At 35.9% G+C, this 21,669-nt stretch overlaps 1 protein-coding gene across 3 annotated transcripts; it reads right to left on the bottom strand.

The window, feature by feature from the left end:
* Nucleotides 1-9,337: 9,337 nt before the first annotated feature.
* On the bottom strand, nt 9,338-17,026 carry LOC121429122. Of its 3 annotated transcripts, none has more exons than XM_041626036.1 (2): nt 15,912-17,026; nt 9,338-9,376 (listed from the first exon to the last, which is right to left on the bottom strand). In XM_041626036.1, the coding sequence occupies exon 1, from the start codon at nt 16,876-16,878 to the stop codon at nt 16,036-16,038; it is 843 nt and encodes a 280-aa protein (XP_041481970.1). In that variant the 5' UTR covers nt 16,879-17,026; the 3' UTR covers nt 9,338-9,376; nt 15,912-16,035. The 3 variants fall into 3 exon arrangements, with proteins under 3 accessions (XP_041481970.1, XP_041481967.1, XP_041481968.1); XM_041626033.1 differs by lacking the exon at nt 9,338-9,376 and adding an exon at nt 9,600-10,408; XM_041626034.1 differs by lacking the exon at nt 9,338-9,376 and adding an exon at nt 10,990-11,010.
* Between the last annotated feature and the right edge of the window lie 4,643 nt (nt 17,027-21,669).

Consider the following 21,669-nt stretch of genomic DNA (forward strand, 5'->3'; position numbering starts at 1 on the left):
GCTTTTCACACAAAGAGGTCTTCCTTGTAAAGGATATGTTGCGCAAGACAGGAAAAAACAGAGAGAGGGGATGACAAGACGTAGAAGACAAGACAAAACAAGAGACAGGACAGTACAAGACAACTAGTTTTTAAAAAGGAGTAAAAACTAAGAATGGGAAAGGGCTGACCATGAACCAGCTTGATCTGGTGAAATAACAAAGGATATGACTGGACAATATAGATGAAAAAAGATAAAATAAAAGTGAAAAGTGTAAGGATTATAATCAAGATAATGAAGTGTTAGTTCCGTTGAGAAGAATTATAGGAATTAAGCAGGATACGTTTGAGTTTACGTTTGAATGAATTCAAGGAGACACTGTCTTTAACATTATTAGCGAGTGAGTTCCAGAATTTAGGACCGTTGAATAGGAATGTATTTTTGGCCAGTAAAGTTCTGTAAAGTGGGATGTGAAGTTCGTCAGAGTGTCTCGTGGGGTAGTTATGATAAAATTGATTTTTAGGGAACATGGCATCAAAAATATGGGGAAGTGCATTATTATTATAACTATACATGAAGTGCCCTAACTGTAGTAAATACAGGTCTTTGACTTTCAACAGTTTACTTTCTAGAAAAAGTGGGTCCGTATGAGAACGGAAACATGTACTATGAATAATACGAAGTGCTTTCTTTTGCAAAAGCAACAATTTATCTAATAAATATTGATGGGTATCACCCCAAATAAGAATCCCATAGTTCAAATAAGGCAAGATTAAGGATGAGTAGAGCATGATTAATGATGTGGAGGGAATGCAAAATTTTAGCCTATTAATAATACCAATATTTCGTGAAATTATTTTGGATATATTTTCAATATGATTTTTCCAAGAAAGTTTACTGTCAACTGTTATTCCAAGAAATTTGGTGTAAGGTACCATTTCTAATGGGGTATTATCAAAAATAATGTTCATCGGTAACTTGTCTATGGAATTACTAAATAACATGTATTTTGTTTTGTTAAGGTTCAAAGATAATCGATTGGATCTTATCCACTCAGTAACATTATTAAGTTCAGAATTAATAACATCAACTAAAGTTTGTGGATTCTGATGAGAAAAAAATAAGGTCGAATCATCTGCAAACAAGATAAGGGATAATATTTTGGATGATCTACAGAAATCATTTATATAAATTGTGAAAAGAAGTGGGCCCAATAAGCTACCCTGGGGGACTCCACAGTTAACATATTTCAAATTGGAGTTATGATCTTTAACAAACACGTATTGTTGTCTGTTAAGTAGGTAGCTCCTGAACCACTCCAAGGCCTTCCCTCGCACACCATAGTGAGATATTTTTTTAAGTAGGATTTCATGATTAATGGTATCGAAGGCCTTGGAGTAGTCCAGGAAAATACCCACAAGGTGACTAGATTTGTCTAGAGCATTGACTACTTTGTTGACAAAATTCATCAGGGCATGAGTGGTGTTGTGCTTGTCGCGAAACCCAAATTGAACATCAGATAAAATATTATGCATTGACAAAAATTTTTCTGTTCTGACGTATACTATTCTTTCAAGGATCTTAGAAAATGTGGACAAAAGAGAAATAGGTCGGTAATTACCGACATCCAACTTATCACCTTTTTTAAATAAAGGAATTACCTTGGCTATCTTCATTTGATTTGGTACTGTACCATTTTCTAAGGAAAGGTTGAATATATGCACCAGCGGGGAAACAATAGAATTTATTACGGATTTTAAAATAAAATTATTAATTTCATCAAAGCCAGGGCTTTTTTTAATTTTCAAACCAGATACTATATCAATAACTTCTTGATTATATGTTGGAGCAAAAAATATTGAATTTGGATTAGGCGGGCCGAGAAAGTCCGAAAAACTTTTCGTCGCGGGAGGAATATCTTTAGCTAGATTTACGCCAATGGAAGAGAAATGGTTATTAAAAATATTTGAAAGGTTGTCACCATCATCAACAATGACATTATTAAATCTAATTTTGGAAATACTTGATTTATTATTGGAGAGATTCATGGTCTGTTTTAGAACCTTCCATGTGTTTTGCATGTCGTGTTTATATAGAGCCAACTGCCTCGCAAGGTAATTTTTCTTTTCAATGCGTAATATTTTAGTAAGTGTATTCTTATAAGATGTGTATTTTATTTTTGATTGTTCTGTACCTTTCATTTTGAATTTATAAAATAAGTTATTTTTTCTATTAATCGAACGTAAGATAGATGGCGATATCCATGGTGACTTAGAAATCGTTTTGTATGTATTACGCTTATCTTTTTTTAAGGGTATATGCAGGTCTAATTTCTCATTTATTATATTCATAAAAAGGTTAAAGGACGCATTAACATCTACAGAATTGTATACAACTGACCAGTCGACATTATCCAAAGAAGCACCTAGACTGGCTGTATTTTCGTGCGTAGGTCTACGTCTTCGTTGTTGGGAGTGTATCGGTCTAATTGGTCGTCTTAATGAAAAATGAGTAAGAATCGGGAAATGGTCCGTCATGTCAGAAAGTATTATAAAAGAATCGGGAGGAGGGAGAATGTTGCAGAAAATATTGTCAATAAGTGTAGCAGTTTCATTAACTACACGAGTTGGTTTAGAAATCAGAGGCAAGAAGGAGGCCGAAAAAAAAGTTTCAAGAAAATCTTGAGATATATTGTTGTGTTTCAATAAATCAATGTTAAAATCACCTATAAATATTACATCCTTATTAACGAGAGCTGGATTATTTGTTGTTTGGGAAAGGTAAGTTAGAAAGTCATTTGTATTTGAGTTTGGGGGTCTATAAACTACACCAATAATCATATTTTTACTACCAGGAATATTAATTTCAATAAATAGAGATTCTACAGTGGCGTTCATGGAGTTAAGATAATCACAAACCGTATACTCGTAGTCATGTGAAATATAGAACGCTACCCCACCCCCAGGTCTGTCTTCTCGGTTATTCATTACGAAATCATATCCGTTAAGAGAAAATTGATGGTTAGAATCACACGATATCCATGTCTCAGTAAGGCCAATTAAAGAAAAGGGGCATTTTTTAGAATTTGAAGTGTTATTCAAAAGTAACTGAAGTTCATCAAAATGTTTATTCAAACTTCTTATATTAGCATGCATTATGCTGAATGTATCGTCGTTAAAATTTTTTGTAAGATTATTTACCTGATGTTGCGTAATATACTCAGAAGAAGGATTTTGCAATATGTTATGATCCTGTTCAAAATCGAGATCTAATTCTTCCGAAGCTAAATTTATATTATTAGTAACAAAATTATCATAAAATGAAGGATTCATTGGGTTGTTAAGTACAGTATCCTGAGGTCTCAATTCGCTGAAGAGGTCATCATTATCCAATGATGTAAATGGAAACTGAGGTGTATTGTCTATGCTAAGAAGTCAGTACATATCCGAAAGTGTTGTGTTATGTCCAATAAAGTGTCGGTCAAGGTCATATAAGAGGCAGTAAAGCAAAGTAACAAAGTGAGGGGAGAAGGCAAAGAACACAAAACACATATAGAACATGAAGAAGGACGAGGAGGCGCAACACAAAGGATTCTTACGCAAAAACGAGAACGTAGGGCAAAGACCTCTAAGTGTGAACGATGCAAAGTCAGTGAGAACGGAACGATTATCGAAACAGACATTGGCGGAGGAGATAAAGTGAGAAGCTCCAAAATACAATAAAATGTAGTGAGATACACCTATAAAATAGTACATTCAAATATCAAGATATAATTTCAAATACGTATAGTGAGTAAAGAATAAAGGAATACGACATACATGGCATGATAATTGAACATATTTGAGCACAAGTCTTCTAATAATCTTTGCATTCTAATAATTGAACAAGAGTACCAATCACCAAATACTCAGAAATTATTTCATAGTTGTGGCAAGAGCGAACAAAAACAAAGTCAATGAGTTGAAAGAAGGGGACATGCCCAACATGTTGAAATGTCAAATGGATAATAGAAAAGGAAGATTGTCATTTAATGTTAATAAAAGTAATTATTAACAAGAGGCAGATATTTCCTTTTCAAGTATTGTGTAAACAAAATGTGGATTATTCAACTTGTAATCCATAGTAAAACCGACAACAAAAAAGTGATGCAAGCATGCCTGGCATGATCAAGAGCAAGTAAACACAGATTATTTTTTTTTTATATATATAATTGGGTAATGCTAATGTTACAAAAATATGGAAGTCAAAATTGGCATTAATCGAGACTGAAGACATTGTAGTTCATGATTTGCATAACTCAGACGCTGTTTTATGATCTTGCAAGATACTGAAACATGTGAGGGATATAACATGCATGGCATGATAAATTAACGTAATCAAACAGGTCCTTTACGTATTCTGAGAAACAATCAGGAATACCAAATTCACAGTAATTATTTTAAAGATGTGGCAAGAGTGAACAAAAAGTTAGGAGTTCACCATGGACCCATCCACGCAGGATAATCCATTGCTACGAGGGAGGGGGGGGGGGGGCGCTGAGACAATGCTAAGCAAAAACAGAAAAATCCCCCGTGGATGGGACCATGGAGTTATAACAATTGAAGGAGAGGTCATGCCCAGCATGTTCAAACACCAAATGGATAATATTAAAGGAATATTGCCATTGGTGAAACAGCCATTGGAAATTATCACAAAGTGCAGACATTACCATAATCAAGCATTTTTTTAAACAAGGTGTTGATTATTCAATTGGAAAACGATAGTATAATAGACGAATAATGAGGCAGCATGCTTGACATGGTCAAGAGCAAATAACAAAGATCTTTACTCATAAAATTGGGTAATGTTAATGTTACAAGAATAAAAGAGTAAGTCAAGCATGGCATTAATCGAAACTGAAGACATTTGTAGTAAATGATTTGTTTATCTTTGGCGATCTTATATGATCTTGCAAGATACTAAACATGTGAGGAATGGCATGCGAGGCATGATAAGTGAACATAATTGTTTAAGCACAAGTCCTTTTTGTATTCTGATAAACAATCAGGAATACCGAACACCAAATTCTCAGTAATTATTTAATAGATGTGGCAAGAGCTAACAAAAAGTTAGGACTTAACGAATTGAAAGAAGGGGTCATGTCAACATGTTCAAACACCAAATGGATAATATAAAAGGAAGATTGCCATTTGGTGAAGCCAGCCATTGGAAGTTATTACAAAGGGCAGACATTATATCATCAAGCATTTTTTTTAAACAAAGTGTTAATTATTCAATTGGAAATCGATAGTAAAATAGACGAATAATGAGGCAGCGTGCTTGACATGGTCAAGAGCTAATGACACAGATCTTCTCTCAAACAATTGGGTAATGTTAATGTTACAAGAATAAAAGAGTAAGTCAAGTATGGCATTAATCGAAACTGAAGACATTTGTAGTAAATGATTTGCGTATCTTTGGCGCTCTTTTATGATGTTGTAAGATACTAAAACATGTGAGGAATGGCATGCGTGGCATGATAAGTGAACAAAATTGTTTAAGCACAAGTCCTTTTTGTATTCTGACAAACAATCAGGAATACCGAACACCAAATTCACAGTAATTATTTAATAGATGTGGCAAGAGCTAACAAAAAGTTAGGACTTAACGAATTGAAAGAAGGGGTCATGTCAACATGTTCAAACACCAAATGGATAATATAAAAGGAAGATTGCCATTTGGTGAAGCCAGCCATTGGAAGTTATTACAAAGGGCAGACATTATATCATCAAGCATTTTTTTTTAAACAAAGTGTTAATTATTCAATTGGAAATCGATAGTAAAATAGACGAATAATGAGGCAGCGTGCTTGACATGGTCAAGAGCTAATGACACAGATCTTCTCTCAAACAATTGGGTAATGTTAATGTTACAAGAATAAAAGAGTAAGTCAAGTATGGCATTAATCGAAACTGAAGACATTTGTAGTAAATGATTTGCGTATCTTTGGCGCTCTTTTATGATGTTGTAAGATACTAAAACATGTGAGGAATGGCATGCGTGGCATGATAAGTGAACAAAATTGTTTAAGCACAAGTCCTTTTTGTATTCTGACAAACAATCAGGAATACCGAACACCAAATTCACAGTAATTATTTAATAGATGTGGCAAGAGCTAACAAAAAGTTAGGACTTAACGAATTGAAAGAAGGGGTCATGTCAACATGTTCAAACACCAAATGGATAATATAAAAGGAAGATTGCCATTTGGTGAAGCCAGCCATTGGAAGTTATTACAAAGGGCAGACATTATATCATCAAGCATTTTTTTTAAACAAAGTGTTAATTATTCAATTGGAAATCGATAGTAAAATAGACGAATAATGAGGCAGCATGCTTGACATGGTCAAGAGCTAATGACACAGATCTTCTCTCAAACAATTGGGTATTGTTAAAGTTACAAGAATAAAGAAGTCAAGAATGACATTAATCGAAACTGAAGACATTTGTAATTAATGATTTGCATATCTTTGGCGCTCTTTTATGATCTTGCAAGATACTAAAATATGTGAGGGATGTGGCATGCGAGGCATGATAAGTGAATATAATTATTAAGCACAAGTCCTTTTTGTATTCTGACAATCAGGAATACCAAACACCAAATTCTCAGTAATTATTTTATAGGTGCGGCGAGAGCGAACAAAAGGTTGGCAGTGAACGAATTGAAAGAAGGATCATGCCCAAATGTTTAAACACAAAAAATGCCATTCTGGTAAAACCAGTCATTAGAAGCCAATATCAAAAAAGGGTGGTCATTACGATAGAAATAAAACAAGATGTCGATTATTCAACTTGAGATCTATAGTAGAACAGACAAATAGTGATGCGAGCATGTTTTGCAAGCATGGCCACGGGCTCACAACTAAACACAGATATTTACTTATTCTCTAATTAGGTAATGTAGTTATTGCAAGGGCGAACAAGGAATGTTAAATAATGATGCAAGCATGCTTGGCATGATCAAGAGCTACTGAACATAGGACTTAAACTAGTTTTTAAACTTGGGTAAAAATTGGTATTGCATATGAAGGTGAGGAAAAAAAAAAGAATTAAGAATTAACGAAACAAAAACAGTGATTTCAAATTACTAAAAGGGCATGCATGATAGAATCAACTTTCAAGAGAAGGTGAAAAATATATGCAATGATACCAAGCCAGGTTTCGGCCACACGAAGAGGAACTTATGTAAATAACTAGAGTAGATCACTAGATATTACAGATAGATGAATAATAGATGCATGAAGATATTCATCCGTTTGAGGCAATGATATTTGAACGTTCAATAATATGATGCTAAATACTAAAATAAAAGAATGTAAGCATGGTGTGAACAAATTCATTACGTTAATTAGGACAAAATAATAAGGTAGCAATATAAAATTTGTGATACCAGCCAGGATATGATTAGCATAGTGAGAAATGGTCAATAAAAGGGTGTTGACATAAGATAAGAATTAAAAAGAAAATAAAATAATAAAAAACTTAATCAAGCATTGTAATGAGTAATAACAGTTACAAATAACGTTACCATTTAGATGATATTGGTGGAAAAAATGAATAAAATGAAATAAAAAGGGCATGCATGACATGACAGAGGAACATACATGAATTTGTCAATGTTGCTTACCTCTAAATGTACATGTACCAGTCCCATAACTTACTATGGCTATTAGAGCTATGCACAAAATCTAATCTAAATGTAAAAGGGAAAATGAAATAAGTGTTCATGGAGATAATTAACAAAATACAAAAAAAATAAATAAAAATGGCACTAATTACCTACTGAAAAGGGTCAAACAATTTAGGATCCAGTAATAATGAGAAAATGCTGTTGTATTCACTAGCTACTCAGAATAATGCATGCTTGTATGAAAGTGTACAAAAGCCAGCACATTATTACCTATCCATTTGAGGAATTATTGTAAATTTGTATATAAAAAAAGATAATGCAAAACTAATAAAGAGAATAATGTATGCATGGTATAAGGTGCTTCATAATGTCCGTTAGACAAAAGATTAAGGTACCAATATATAATTTGTGATGCCGAACAGGATATAATTAGCGAAGCAAATAATGGTGAAGAAAAGGGTGTTGTAATGAAAATAAAAAACAAAATAAATAGCCATGAATTGTAATAGTAATAATAATAATAAGCAGTTACTGTACCATTAAACAACATTACCATTTGGATGATATTGGTGAAAGAAAAAAAAAATAAATAAATCTGATGAAATAAAGGAAGTATGCATGACATGGCCAGAGGAACATACTAGTACTAGTACATTAAATCGTCAATATTACTTACATGTAGCTGTAAAGTATCAGTCTACATAACCTACTATGGCTTTTTGGACTAAGCACAAAATCTTATCTAAAAATAAAAGGGGAAATGCAATAATATATTCATTAAAGCAGACATAAAATTCCAATGAATTGCAAAACGAAAAAACATTAATTATTGGAAAGGGTCAAACGGTCCCCGGGTCAAACAATCTAGAATCCAGTAAGAATAAAGAAAAGCAGTTGTATTGACTAGCGAAACATGTACTGAAATCATAGCAGTAGAGGTTTTACAATTTACCAGTCAACATAACCTGCTATAGCTTTCAGAGCAATGCCTAGTAGGGAAATAATGTGTTTATTTCAGAAAACAAAATTCCAGCAATTATGCATGAAAAATGAAAAAAAAAAAAAAAAAAAAAAAAAAAACATCAATCATTACTGGAAAGAGCCAAACAATCTAGGATCCTGTAATAATGAGAGGAAATGCAGTTGTATTGACTGTTTTATACATGTAGGTAAACATGTATAGTAATCATGACAACATAAATTTTTAGAATTTGTTTCAATTTCGGCTGACATGATTACTCAAGTTTCAAATCATAATGAAGGGGTCATTATTCTCATCTTAATGGATGAAAAATGGGACAAGTTTAATTTCATTATTGGAATAGCTCCATCATAAAACCTGTCCAATCGGTTATCAAGTCAAAATCAATAGCGATAGCAAAGTTTTCTCTCATTTTGATGAAGAAAAACTAAAAAAATAATTGTATTTCATATGATTAGCATAGCAAATAATGGTGAATAAAAGGGTGTTGTAATAAATTAAAAATAAGGACTAAAACAAATTAAATAGCCATGCATTGTAATAACAGTTACTGTACCATTAAACAACATCACCACTTGGATGATATTGAAGAGAAAATAGATAAATAAATATGATGAAATAAAGGAAGCATGCATGACATGACCAGAGGAACATACATTAAATAGTCAATATTACTTACATGTAACTGTAAACTAGCAGTCTACATTACCTACTATGGCTTTCTGGACTAAGCACAAAATCTTTATCTAAATATAAAAGGGGAAATGCAATAATGTATTCATTAAAGACATAAAATTCCAATAATTTGTAAAATGAAATGACATTAATTATTGGAGAGGGTCAAACGAAACTAGAATTCAGTAAAAATAAAGAAATGCAGTTGTATTGACAAGCTAAACGTACTATAATCATAGCAATAGAGGTTATTGTTTCAATATATCAGTCAACATAACCTACTGTGGCTTTCAGTGCTATGCCCAATAAGTATAGTCAAATTGTAAAAGGGAAATAATGTATTCATTTCAGAAAACATAAAATTCCAATTGTTATGCATGAAAAAAAAAAAATGACATTAATTATTACTGGAAAGGGTCAAACAGTATAGGATCCAGTAATAATGAGAGAAAATGCAGTTGTATTGACTGTATTACATAGTCGTAGTAATCATGACAATATAAATTGTTTGAATTTGTTTCAATTTTGGCTTACATGATTACATCAAGTTTCAATTCATAATGAAGAGGTCATTATACTCATCTTAATGGATGAAGAAAAGGACAAGTAATTTCATTATTAGAATAGGTCCATCATAAAACCTGTCCAATCAGTGTACCAGTCAAAGTCATATCCATGATCGGCTGAATAGTGATAGCATAGTTTTCTCTCATTTTGATGAAGAAAAAATAGAATAATAATTGTATGTCATTTTGCTTCGATTTGCTTCATTTCATTCTGGTTTGATTCACTTCAATAATTTGTGATGCCAACAAGGAAATGATTAGCATAGCAAATAGTGGTGAAAAAAGGTGTCGTAAATAAAAAATAAGGATTAAGACAAGACAGTCATGCATTGTAATGATAAACGACAGTTACTGTACCAATTAAATAACATTACCATTTGGATGATATTGGTGAAAAAACTAAAATTGAAATAAAGGAAGCATGCATGACATGACTAGAGGAACATACATTCAATAGTCAATATTACTTACATGTAGCTGTAAAGTACAGTCTACGTAACCTACTATGGCTTTCTGGACTAAGCACAAAATCTTAATCTAAATATAAAGGGGAAATGCAATAATGTATTCATTAATGACATAAAATTACCAACAATTTGTAAAATGAAATGACATTAATTATTGGAAAGGGTCAAACAATCTAGAATCCAGTAAAAATAAAGAAATGCAGTTATTGATTAGCTAAACATGTACTATAATCATAGCAATAGAGGTTATTGTTTCAATTTACCAGTCAACAAAACCTATGGTGATTCAGGGCTATGCCCAAAAGTCTAGTCAAATTGTAAAATGGAAATAACGTAGGCCTATTCTTTTAAGAAAACATAAAATTCAAATTATTATGCATGAAAAATGAAAATGACATCAATTATTCCTTGAAAGGGTTGTGCAATCTAGGATCCAACAATCTAGGATCCAGTAATAATCAGAGAAAATGCAGTTGTATTAACTGTATTACATAGACATACATGTAGTAATCATGATAATATAAATCGTTTAAATTTGTTTTAACTTTGGCTTACATAATTACTAAAGTTTCAATTCATAATGAAGGGGGTCATTTTAATGGATGAAAATGGGATAATTAATTATTTAGCAATTATCCAAATGGGGATAGAACATGATGGGGTATATAATACCTGTATAGAAGATGGATCAGGCCTGCTCCATTCGTCCTTGCAAAGTTATGGAGATTGAATTTGACTCGGTCTCCAATGATATTCATAATTACCATAGTCATGATGTTGCATGTGATAAGCAAATCTACTCAGTCCAAGTTGACCACTGTGAAGAAGGTGCATTAGGGTTTTTAGTCTGCAGCAGTACTTTGGTTCCTTGAATCCTTATCCTGGTTTTCAATTGCTTGGTTCTGCGAATGTTATATGTAACTGATGCTAGATGACCGCGCTCGCGTTTCATAGATGGGGGTAGGTCAGTTCGGACGGTTACACGGTCGCCATCCCTACGGTTGCCGTCAGTAGCCCGGGGTTGCCTTGGCTGCTCGAAGGCGCGAAGAATTCGGTCCCGGTCGTACATCTTTACAATACAGACTATGATGGGATCAGGAGCTTCGGGGGCCGGGGTTCCGCTGGCTCCGTTGTGGGTCCTCTTCGTAGGTAGACGATGTGTATTGATGATTTGAATTTGGTCTGCCTCTTCAACGGGAATTTCCAGTAACTTGTCCAATGCAAAAGATGTGGTCTTGTAAATATCCTCATTGGTTTGTTTGGGGATGCCGTAGATCAACAATTTTTTTTTTGTGGTGTATTTCTAGGTTCAGTAGCTTGTCGTCGAAATCAGCTCCAACTTTGGCGATAAAACGTTCTATACCAGGTAGTTTATCCGCTTCTACGGTAGATATTCTCGCTGAAGTATCCGCTGAAGAAATTTCAAAGTCATGTACAGCGGAATTCACCATCCTGATGTCTGATTTAACAGCATTAGGATCCGAAATTACGTGATCCAATTTGATATCAAAATCACGCTGGAAATCCGTGAACATTTTCCGCATTTCAAGTAGCAAGTAGTCATCTTTAGGGTCCTTAGGCGTGTAGGGGTCTGAAGCGGGAGTAGAAGTAGGAGGGTCAGCTTGATGGGCTGCCATGGCTCCGGGGGGTACGGCTGTAGGCAGGTTGGCCACGAGTTAGGGGGGCTTGTTGGAAACAGTTACGGGAACTGGCGAAGGTGTTTTGGCACGTTGATTACCACGGCTAGAGTCCTTTTGGGTGGAAGGTTTTAACTCAAATTATAGTCACGACTATTCGAAGAATTCTGCATTTTGCAAACAAAATGTAGTATTATGTAGAATATATGTTCAAACTTGCAGTCAGAATTAGAAGTCAAAAGGCATCTCTCCAAGTTTCAATTCATCATGAAGGGGTCATTTTAATGGATGAAAATGGAATATTTAATTATTTAGCAATTATCCAAATGGGGATGAAACTCGAAATGTGAACTTAGAAGTCAAACAATAGGAAAAGCTATGACTATGAATACCAACGTTTAGCTACAATTTCTTGTTGCACCCTCATTATATATTGTGGTATTATTATCTACTGATATTCTACTTGTTTGTAATGTCACGTGAATGTAAATGTTTTTTATGTCGCAGGCATCCAACTTCTACTTGTGAAAATTGTATATTGTGTAAGAGTACATTTCAAGATGATTTCTTGAATGATGACAATGATCATTGTTATGACTATACTCCTTATGATAATTATCGTCCTCAGATACATATTGAGAATGAATACTATACACAAGACGAATTTAAAAGTGATGTTTTAAAACATTACAACCGATCCTTTTTTAAGGCATATCACTTCAATTGTCGTAGCCTAAAATCTAACTTCGATGAATTTGTAAGTACGGTTGATGTCATACAAGACCCAATGACCATAGTAGGAGTGACAGAAATTTGGCTAAGGGACAACGAGACGTTATACTATGGCATACCCAATTTTGAATTTGTTGCAAACTGTCGCCAGGTCAAACGAGGTGGTGGAGTTGGATTGTATATCCACGAGAATATCAAATTTAAAAGGAGACAAGATCTTGATGTTCTTTGTGAGAGTCTGGAAAGCATTTTTATTGAACTATATGCTAAACATAAAAGATGTGTAGTTGGTGTTATGTACCGTCCACCAAATAGTAACTTTCAAGATTTTCTAGAGAAAGTTGTTCAAAACCTTGATACAATTTCAAACGAAAAAAGGGAATGCATTATTATGGGAGATTTTAACGTAGATATAAATAACAGTAACAACCCATTTATGTTTGACTTTCTTAATACATTTATTTCTTACTCCTTTGTTCCACAGATATGCAAACCAACTCGCATTACAAATACATCTTCTACAACTCTGGATAATATTTTTTATAATAATTCTGATATTGCTGTGAAATCTGGAATTATCACAACTGACTTCAGCGATCATTTAACACCCTTCATGGTCACTGAATTTGATAATGTACCAACCAATGACACCCATAGTTACACTAAGCTTGATCTAAGTGAAACAAATATTGCTTTATTTTGTACCAAACTGGATTCAATTAACTGGGAATTCTTGAACTCTATACAAGATGTAAACAGTATGTACGATACCTTTATACTCATATATAAGCAATTGTATGAAGAATGTTTTCCTGTTATTACAGTTCGCAATAGATTGAAGCACTGTAAGAAATTTAAGCCATGGATATCAAAAGAGACTAAATTATTGATAAAGCGTAAAAATAGGATATTTAAGAAGTTTGTAAAAAACCCTTCCCCAGACCTGCATGAAAAATACAAAAGTTGTAGAAATTGTGTGAACAGCAAAATAAGAAGTGAAAAGCGCACTTATTATTGTAATAAATTCGCCACCGCTAAGCGTGATATGAAAGCAACTTGGAAAATAGTCAACGATGTCTTAAACAAAAGAGAAACAAAACAGAACAGTATACGAGAAGTTGAAGTTAATGGGGATAATATTTCAGACAGACTCGACATAGCTAATGCCTTTAACAATTTTTTTGTACGTATTGGACAAACTGTCCAAGATAAACTCAGTACTACGTGTACAGAAACTGAAAATGATACGCATATTAATATTTCACAGTGGTTAAAAGGAAATTATAGATCCTCTGTATTTATCCAACCTGTTGCTACTAATGATGTTATATCAATCATAGATAAGTTAGATCCAAATAAGAGTCCAGGATACGACAATATTCATCCAAAAGTTCTTAAAAAATCAGGCTATGCAATTGTTAAACCTTTGTGCAATATTATCAATCTTGCCATTGAGAAGGGCGTCTTTCCTGACTCGTTAAAGATTGCCAAGGTGATACCTATTTTTAAAAAAGGAAACAGATTACTTTTAACTAATTATCGTCCAATATCAGTTTTATCAGTTTTTAGCAAAATATTTGAAAAAATAATTTACAATAATTTGATATCTTTTATTGATCAAAATGACATTTTATATCGTCGACAATATGGTTTTAGGCAAGGTTATAGTACTTTCCATGCACTTATTGATTTTACTGAAAAAATTGCTCAATCTTTTGAAAGGAAGAAATTTTTAACTGGTATATTTTTAGACCTTTCTAAGGCTTTTGATTGTATTGATCACGGTATTTTAATTAAAAAAATGTATTTTTACGGTATAAGGGGTATTACTTTAGAATTAATTACAGATTACCTAAATAATCGAAAACAGTTTGTAAATATTGATAATTTTAATTCTTCTTCCTTAGACATTTTACTTGGTGTTCCTCAAGGATCAGTACTAGGACCCTTATTGTTTCTTTTATATGTAAATGACTTGCCAAATGTTAGCAATATTTTATCATTCATCTTATTTGCTGACGATACAAGCCTTTTTCTTGCCAGTAATGACCCTTCAAACGTAGGTTTTTTAATCAATTCTGAACTAAGAAAAGTACATTCCTGGTTTCTTGCCAATAGATTATTGATTAATCTTGAAAAAACTAACTATATAATTTTTAAAACAAAAAACAGGAAAATTAACGAAGACTTGATTAAATTGCATATTAATAACAAAGAAATAAATAAGGTAACGTCATTAAAATTTCTTGGTGTTAAGATTGATAATAACCTTACATGGAAAGATCATATTAATGAAATATCATATAAAATGTCATGTGCTGTTGGTGTTATGAGTAGACTAAAGTCCACATTGCCACCTTTTATTCTCACTAATTTATATAATACAATGATCTTGCCTTATATAACCTATTGCAATATAATATGGGGAAGAACCGCATCTTATTTATTACAAAAAATATTTTTAATACAAAAACGTGCAATAAGAATAATCACCAATTCAACATTTCTTGCCCATACAGACCCATTGTTTCGAAAGCTTACAATTTTGAACATATATGATTTACATCGCTATTTTGTTGCTTGTTTTATGTATTCTTATTCTAAAAGAACTTTACCTGATATTTTTAATAATTTTTTCACCCTTAATAGTAGTATAAATATGTATTCAACAAGAAATATCAATGACTTTTATCTGCCAAATTATACATATAATTTTTCTAGAACTGTTATTGGATACAAAGGACCTGTCATCTGGAATGATTTGCCATCTGAAATTAAAACTTGCCCCTCATTATTGACTTTTAAACGGAAATATAAATCATATCTTGCCAATTCACCGTCAGTTTTTATATAAAAGGGAGCCTTGTGTTTTTTTTTTCTTTGTTTGTTTGTTTTTAATGTTTTTTTTTTCTCTTTTGCCTGTTTATGTTGATGTTATAACTATTTAATCGCTATTAATTTGTTTTATTTTAACCAACGCGCGGAACCAAGGGGGATTGGCCTCGATAGGTCTTTGGCCTTTGCCAATCCCCCACATCCACCGCATGTTGGTCTTACTTTTCTATTTTGTAATCATATTGATTTGTTTATGTATTGTTTTTTATTGTTCATATAATATTGTATGCTGTATATTTTTCTTTTAATGGATGTGAATAAATTGAATTGAATTGAATTGAATTGGGATAGAACATGATGGGGTAATACCTGTATAGAAGATGGATCAGGCCTACTCCATTCGTCCTTGCAAAGTTATGGGGATTGAATTTGACTCGGTCTCCAATGATATTCATAATTACCATAGTCATGATGTTGCATGTGATAAGTAAATCTACTCAGTCCAAGTTGACCACTGTGAAGAAGGTGCATTAGGGTTTTTAGTCTGCAGCAGTACTTTGGTTCCTTGAATCCTTATCCTGGTTTTCAATTGCTTGGTTCTGCGAATGTTATATGCAACTGATGCTAGATGACCACGCTCGCGTTTCATAGATGGGGGTAGGTCAGTTCGGACGGTTACACGGTCGCCATCCCTACGGTTGCCGTCAGTAGCCCGGGGTTGCCTTGGCTGCTCGAAGGCGCGAAGAATTCGGTCCCGGTCGTACATCTTTGCAAAACGGACTATGATGGGATCAGGAGCTTCGGGGGCCGGGGTTCCGCTGGCTCCGTTGTGGGTCCTCTTCGTAGGTAGACGATGAGCATTGATGATTTGAATTTGGTCTGCCTCCTCAACGGGAATTTCCAGTAACTTGCCCAATGCAAAAGATGTGGTCTTGTAAATATCCTCATTGGTTTGTTTGGGGATGCCGTAGAACAACAAATTTTGTTTTCGGTGGTGTATTTCTAGGTTCAGTAGCTTGTCGTCGAAATCAGCTCTAACTTTGGCGATAAAACGTTCTATACCAGGTAGTTTATCCGCTTCTACGGTAGATATTCTCGCTGAAGTATCCGCTGAAGAAATTTCAAGGTCATGTACAGCGGATTTCACCATCCTGATGTCTGATTTAACAGCATTAAGATCCGAAATTACGTGATCCAATTTGATATCAATATCACGCTGGAAATCCGTGAACATTTTCCGCATTTCAAGTAGCAAGTAGTCATTTTTAGGGTCCTTAGGCGTGTAGGGGTCTGAAGCGGGAGTAGAAGTAGGAGGGTCAGCTTGATGGGCTGCCATGGCTCCGGGGGGTACGGCTGTAGGCTGGTTGGTCACGAGTTGGGGAGGCTTGTTGGAAACAGTTACGGGAACTGGCGAAGGTGTTTTGGCACGTTGATTACCACGGCTAGAGTCCTTTTGGGTGGAAGGTTTTCTCAAATTATAGTCACGACTATTTGAAGAATTCTGCATTTTGCAAACAAAATGTAGTATTATGTAGAATATATGTTCAAACTTGTAGTCAGAATTAGAAGTCAAAAGGCATCTCTCCAAGTCGAAAATTTAGGCGTATATTCCATGTGATAAAAAACGTAGCGGAGCGGAGCTCACTTTAGACGGGATAAGCCCGTCAGTCATAAGGACCATAAGTCATAATACTGACTGGTCATAAGGACCGCTAGTCATAACGTGTAAAATCCTATACCCAAAAGCTCGCTAGTCATAATAGGCAAAAGGGGTCGCTAGTCATAAGGTCATAAGGACCATGGGTCATAAGGTCCGATTTTCATAATGCAAGATAAGGGTCGCTATTCATAATGGACCATAAGGGTAATTGATCATAAGGATCGCTAGTCATAATCAACAACGAGGGTCGGTATTCATAATACTAGATAAGGGTCGCTAGTCATAAAAAGGAAGAGGCTACATTAATCATAAGGGTCGCCAGTCATAATAGGTGATGAGGGTCGCCAGTCATAATAGTAGAAGGGGTTCGTCAGTCATAATAATACATGAGGGTCGCCAGTCATAATAATAAAAGGGGTTCGCCAGTCATAATTGTAGAAGGGGTTCGCAAGTCATAATGGTAGATGAGGGTCGCTATTCATAATAGTAGAAAGGGTTCGCCAGTCATAATAATGGATGAGGGTCGCCAGTCATAATAATGGATGAGGGTCGCCAGTCATAATAATAAAAGGGGTTCGCCAGTCATAAAAGTAGAAGGGGTTCGCCAGTCATAATGGTAGATGAGGGTCGCTATTCATAATAGTAGAAGGGGTTCGCCAGTCATAATGGTAGATGAGGGTCGCTATTCATAATAGTAGAAGGGGTTCGCCAGTCATAATGGTAGATGAGGGTCGCCAGTCATAATAGGAGAAAGGGTTCGTCAGTCATAATAATGGATGAGGGTCGCCAGTCATAATAACGGATGAGGGTCGCCAGTCATAATAGGAGAAAGGGTTCGCCAGTCATAATAATGGATGAGGGTCGCCAGTCATAATACTAAAAGGGGTTCGCCAATCATAAAAGTAGAAGGGGTTCGCCAGTCATAATGGTAGATGAGGGTCGCTATTCATAATAGTAGAAGGGGTTCGCCAGTCATAATGGTAGATGAGGGTCGCTATTCATAATAGTAGAAGGGGTTCGCCAGTCATAATGGTAGATGAGGGTCGCTATTCATAATAGTAGAAGGGGTTCGCCAGTCATAATGGTAGATGAGGGTCGCTATTCATAATAGTAGAAAGGGTTCGCCAGTCATAATAATAGATCAGGGTCGCCAGTCATAATAGTAAAAGGGGTTCGCCAGTCATAATGGTAGATGAGAGTCGCTATTCATAATAGTAGAAGGGGTTCGCCAGTCATAATAGTAGAAGGGGTTCGCAAGTCATAATGGTAGATGAGGGTCGCTATTCATAATAGTAGAAGGGGTTCGCCAGTCATAATGGTAGATGAGGGTCGCTATTCATAATAGTAGAAGGGGTTCGCCAGTCATAATGGTAGATGAGGGTCGCCAGTCATAATAGGAGAAAGGGTTCGTCAGTCATAATAATGGATGAGGGTCGCCAGTCATAATAACGGATGAGGGTCGCCAGTCATAATAGGAGAAAGGGTTCGCCAGTCATAATAATGGATGAGGGTCGCCAGTCATAATACTAAAAAGGGTTCGCCAGTCATAAAAGTAGAAGGGGTTCGCCAGTCATAATGGTAGAAGGGGTTCGCAAGTCATAATGGTAGATGGGGGTCGCTATTCATAATAGTAGAAAGGGTTCGCCAGTCATAATAATGGATGAGGGTCGCCAGTCATAATAATGGATGAGGGTCGCCAGTCATAATAGGAGAAAGGGTTCGCCAGTCATAATAATGGATGAGGGTCGCCAGTCATAATACTAAAAGGGGTTCGCTAGTCATAATAGTAGAAGGGGTTCGCAAGTCATAATGGTAGATGAGGGTCGCTATTCATAATAGTAGAAAGGGTTCGCCAGTCATAATAATGGATGAGGGTCGCCAGTCATAATAGGAGAAAGGGTTCGCCAGTCATAATAATGGATGAGGGTCGCCAGTCATAATACTAAAAGGGGTTCGCCAGACATAAAAGTAGAAGGGGTTCGCCAGTCATAATGGTAGATGAGGGTCGCCATTCATAATAGTAGAAGGGGTTCGCCAGTCATAATGGTAGATGAGGGTCGCTATTCATAATAGTAGAAAGGGTTCGCCAGTCATAATGGTAGATGAGGGTCGCTATTCATAATAGTAGAAGGGGTTCGCCAGTCATAATGGTAGATGAGGGTCGCTATTCATAATAGTAGAAAGGGTTCGCCAGTCATAATAAGGAATGAGGGTCGCCAGTCATAATAATGGATGAGGGTCGCCAGTCATAATAGGAGAAAGGGTTCGCCAGTCATAATAATGGATGAGGGTCGCCAGTTATAATACTAAAAGGGGTTTGCCAGTCATAATAGTAGAAGGGGTTCGCAAGTCATAATGGTAGATGAGGGTCGCTATTCATAATAGTAGAAGGGGTTCGCCAGTCATAATGGTAGATGAGGGTCGCTATTCATAATAGTAGAAGGGGTTCGCCAGTCATAATGGTAGATGAGGGTCGCTATTCATAATAGTAGAAAGGGTTCGCCAGTCATAATAAGGAATGAGGGTCGCCAGTCATAATAGGAGAAAGGGTTCGCCAGTCATAATAATGGATGAGGGTCGCCAGTCATAATACTAAAAAGGGTTCGCCAGTCATAAAAGTAGAAGGGGTTCGCCAGTCATAATGGTAGAAGGGGTTCGCAAGTCATAATGGTAGATGGGGGTCGCTATTCATAATAGTAGAAAGGGTTCGCCAGTCATAATAATGGATGAGGGTCGCCAGTCATAATAATGGATGAGGGTCGCCAGTCATAATAGGAGAAAGGGTTCGCCAGTCATAATAATGGATGAGGGTCGCCAGTCATAATACTAAAAGGGGTTCGCTAGTCATAATAGTAGAAGGGGTTCGCAAGTCATAATGGTTGATGAGGGTCGCTATTCATAATAGTAGAAAGGGTTCGCCAGTCATAATAATGGATGAGGGTCGCCAGTCATAATAGGAGAAAGGGTTCGCCAGTCATAATAATGGATGAGGGTCGCCAGTCATAATACTAAAAGGGGTTCGCCAGACATAAAAGTAGAAGGGGTTCGCCAGTCATAATGGTAGATGAGGGTCGCTATTCATAATAGTAGAAGGGGTTCGCCAGTCATAATGGTAGATGAGGGTCGCTATTCATAATAGTAGAAGGGGTTCGCCAGTCATAATGGTAGATGAGGGTCGCTATTCATAATAGTAGAAAGGGTTCGCCAGTCATAATAAGGAATGAGGGTCGCCAGTCATAATAATGGATGAGGGTCGCCAGTCATAATAGGAGAAAGGGTTCGCCAGTCATAATAATGGATGAGGGTCGCCAGTTATAATACTAAAAGGGGTTCGCCAGTCATAATAGTAGAAGGGGTTCGCAAGTCATAATGGTAGATGAGGGTCGCTATTCATAATAGTAGAAGGGGTTCGCCAGTCATAATGGTAGATGAGGGTCGCTATTCATAATAGTAGAAGGGGTTCGCCAGTCATAATGGTAGATGAGGGTCGCTATTCATAATAGTAGAAAGGGTTCGCCAGTCATAATAAGGAATGAGGGTCGCCAGTCATAATAGGAGAAAGGGTTCGCCAGTCATAATAATGGATGAGGGTCGCCAGTCATAATACTAAAAAGGGTTCGCCAGTCATAAAAGTAGAAGGGGTTCGCCAGTCATAATGGTAGAAGGGGTTCGCAAGTCATAATGGTAGATGGGGGTCGCTATTCATAATAGTAGAAAGGGTTCGCCAGTCATAAAAGTAGAAGGGGTTCGCAAGTCATAATGGTAGATAGGGGTCGCTATTCATAATAGTAGAAAGGGTTCGCCAGTCATAATAATGGATGAGGGTCGCCAGTCATAATAATGGATGAGGGTCGCCAGTCAAAATACTAAAAGGGGTTCGCCCGTCATAAAAGTAGAAGGGGTTCGCCAGTCATAATGGTAGATGGGGGTCGCTATTCATAATAGTAGAAAGGGTTCGCCAGTCATAAAAGTAGAAGGGGTTCGCCAGTCATAATGGTAGAAGGGGTTCGCAAGTCATAATGGTAGATAGGGGTCGCTATTCATAATAGTAGAAAGGGTTCGCCAGTCATAATAATGGATGAGGGTCGCCAGTCATAATAATGGATGAGGGTCGCCAGTCAAAATACTAAAAGGGGTTCGCCCGTCATAAAAGTAGAAGGGGTTCGCCAGTCATAATGGTAGATTAAGGTCGCTATTCATAAAAGTAGAAGGGGTTCGCCAGTCATAATGGTAGATGACTGTCGCTATTTATAATAGCAGAAAGGGTTCGCCAGTCATAATAATGGATGAGGGTCACCAGTCATAATACTAAAAGGGGTTCGCCAGTCATAACAGTAGAAGGGGTTCGCCAGTCATAATGGTAGATGAGGGTCGCTATTCATAATAGTAGAAAGGGTTCGCCAGTCATAATAATAGATCAGGGTCGCCAGTCATAATAATAAAAGGGGTTCGCCAGTCATAATGGTA

The sequence above is a fragment of the Lytechinus variegatus genome, chromosome 15, assembly GCF_018143015.1.
Source record: "Lytechinus variegatus isolate NC3 chromosome 15, Lvar_3.0, whole genome shotgun sequence".
NCBI lineage: Eukaryota > Metazoa > Echinodermata > Echinoidea > Temnopleuroida > Toxopneustidae > Lytechinus > Lytechinus variegatus.

What these genes read in the sequence shown, in the direction of transcription:
- LOC121429122 (XM_041626036.1), bottom strand. Translation starts at nt 16,878, where the DNA reads ATGGCAGCCCATCAAGCTGACCCTCCTACTTCTACTCCCGCTTCAGAC.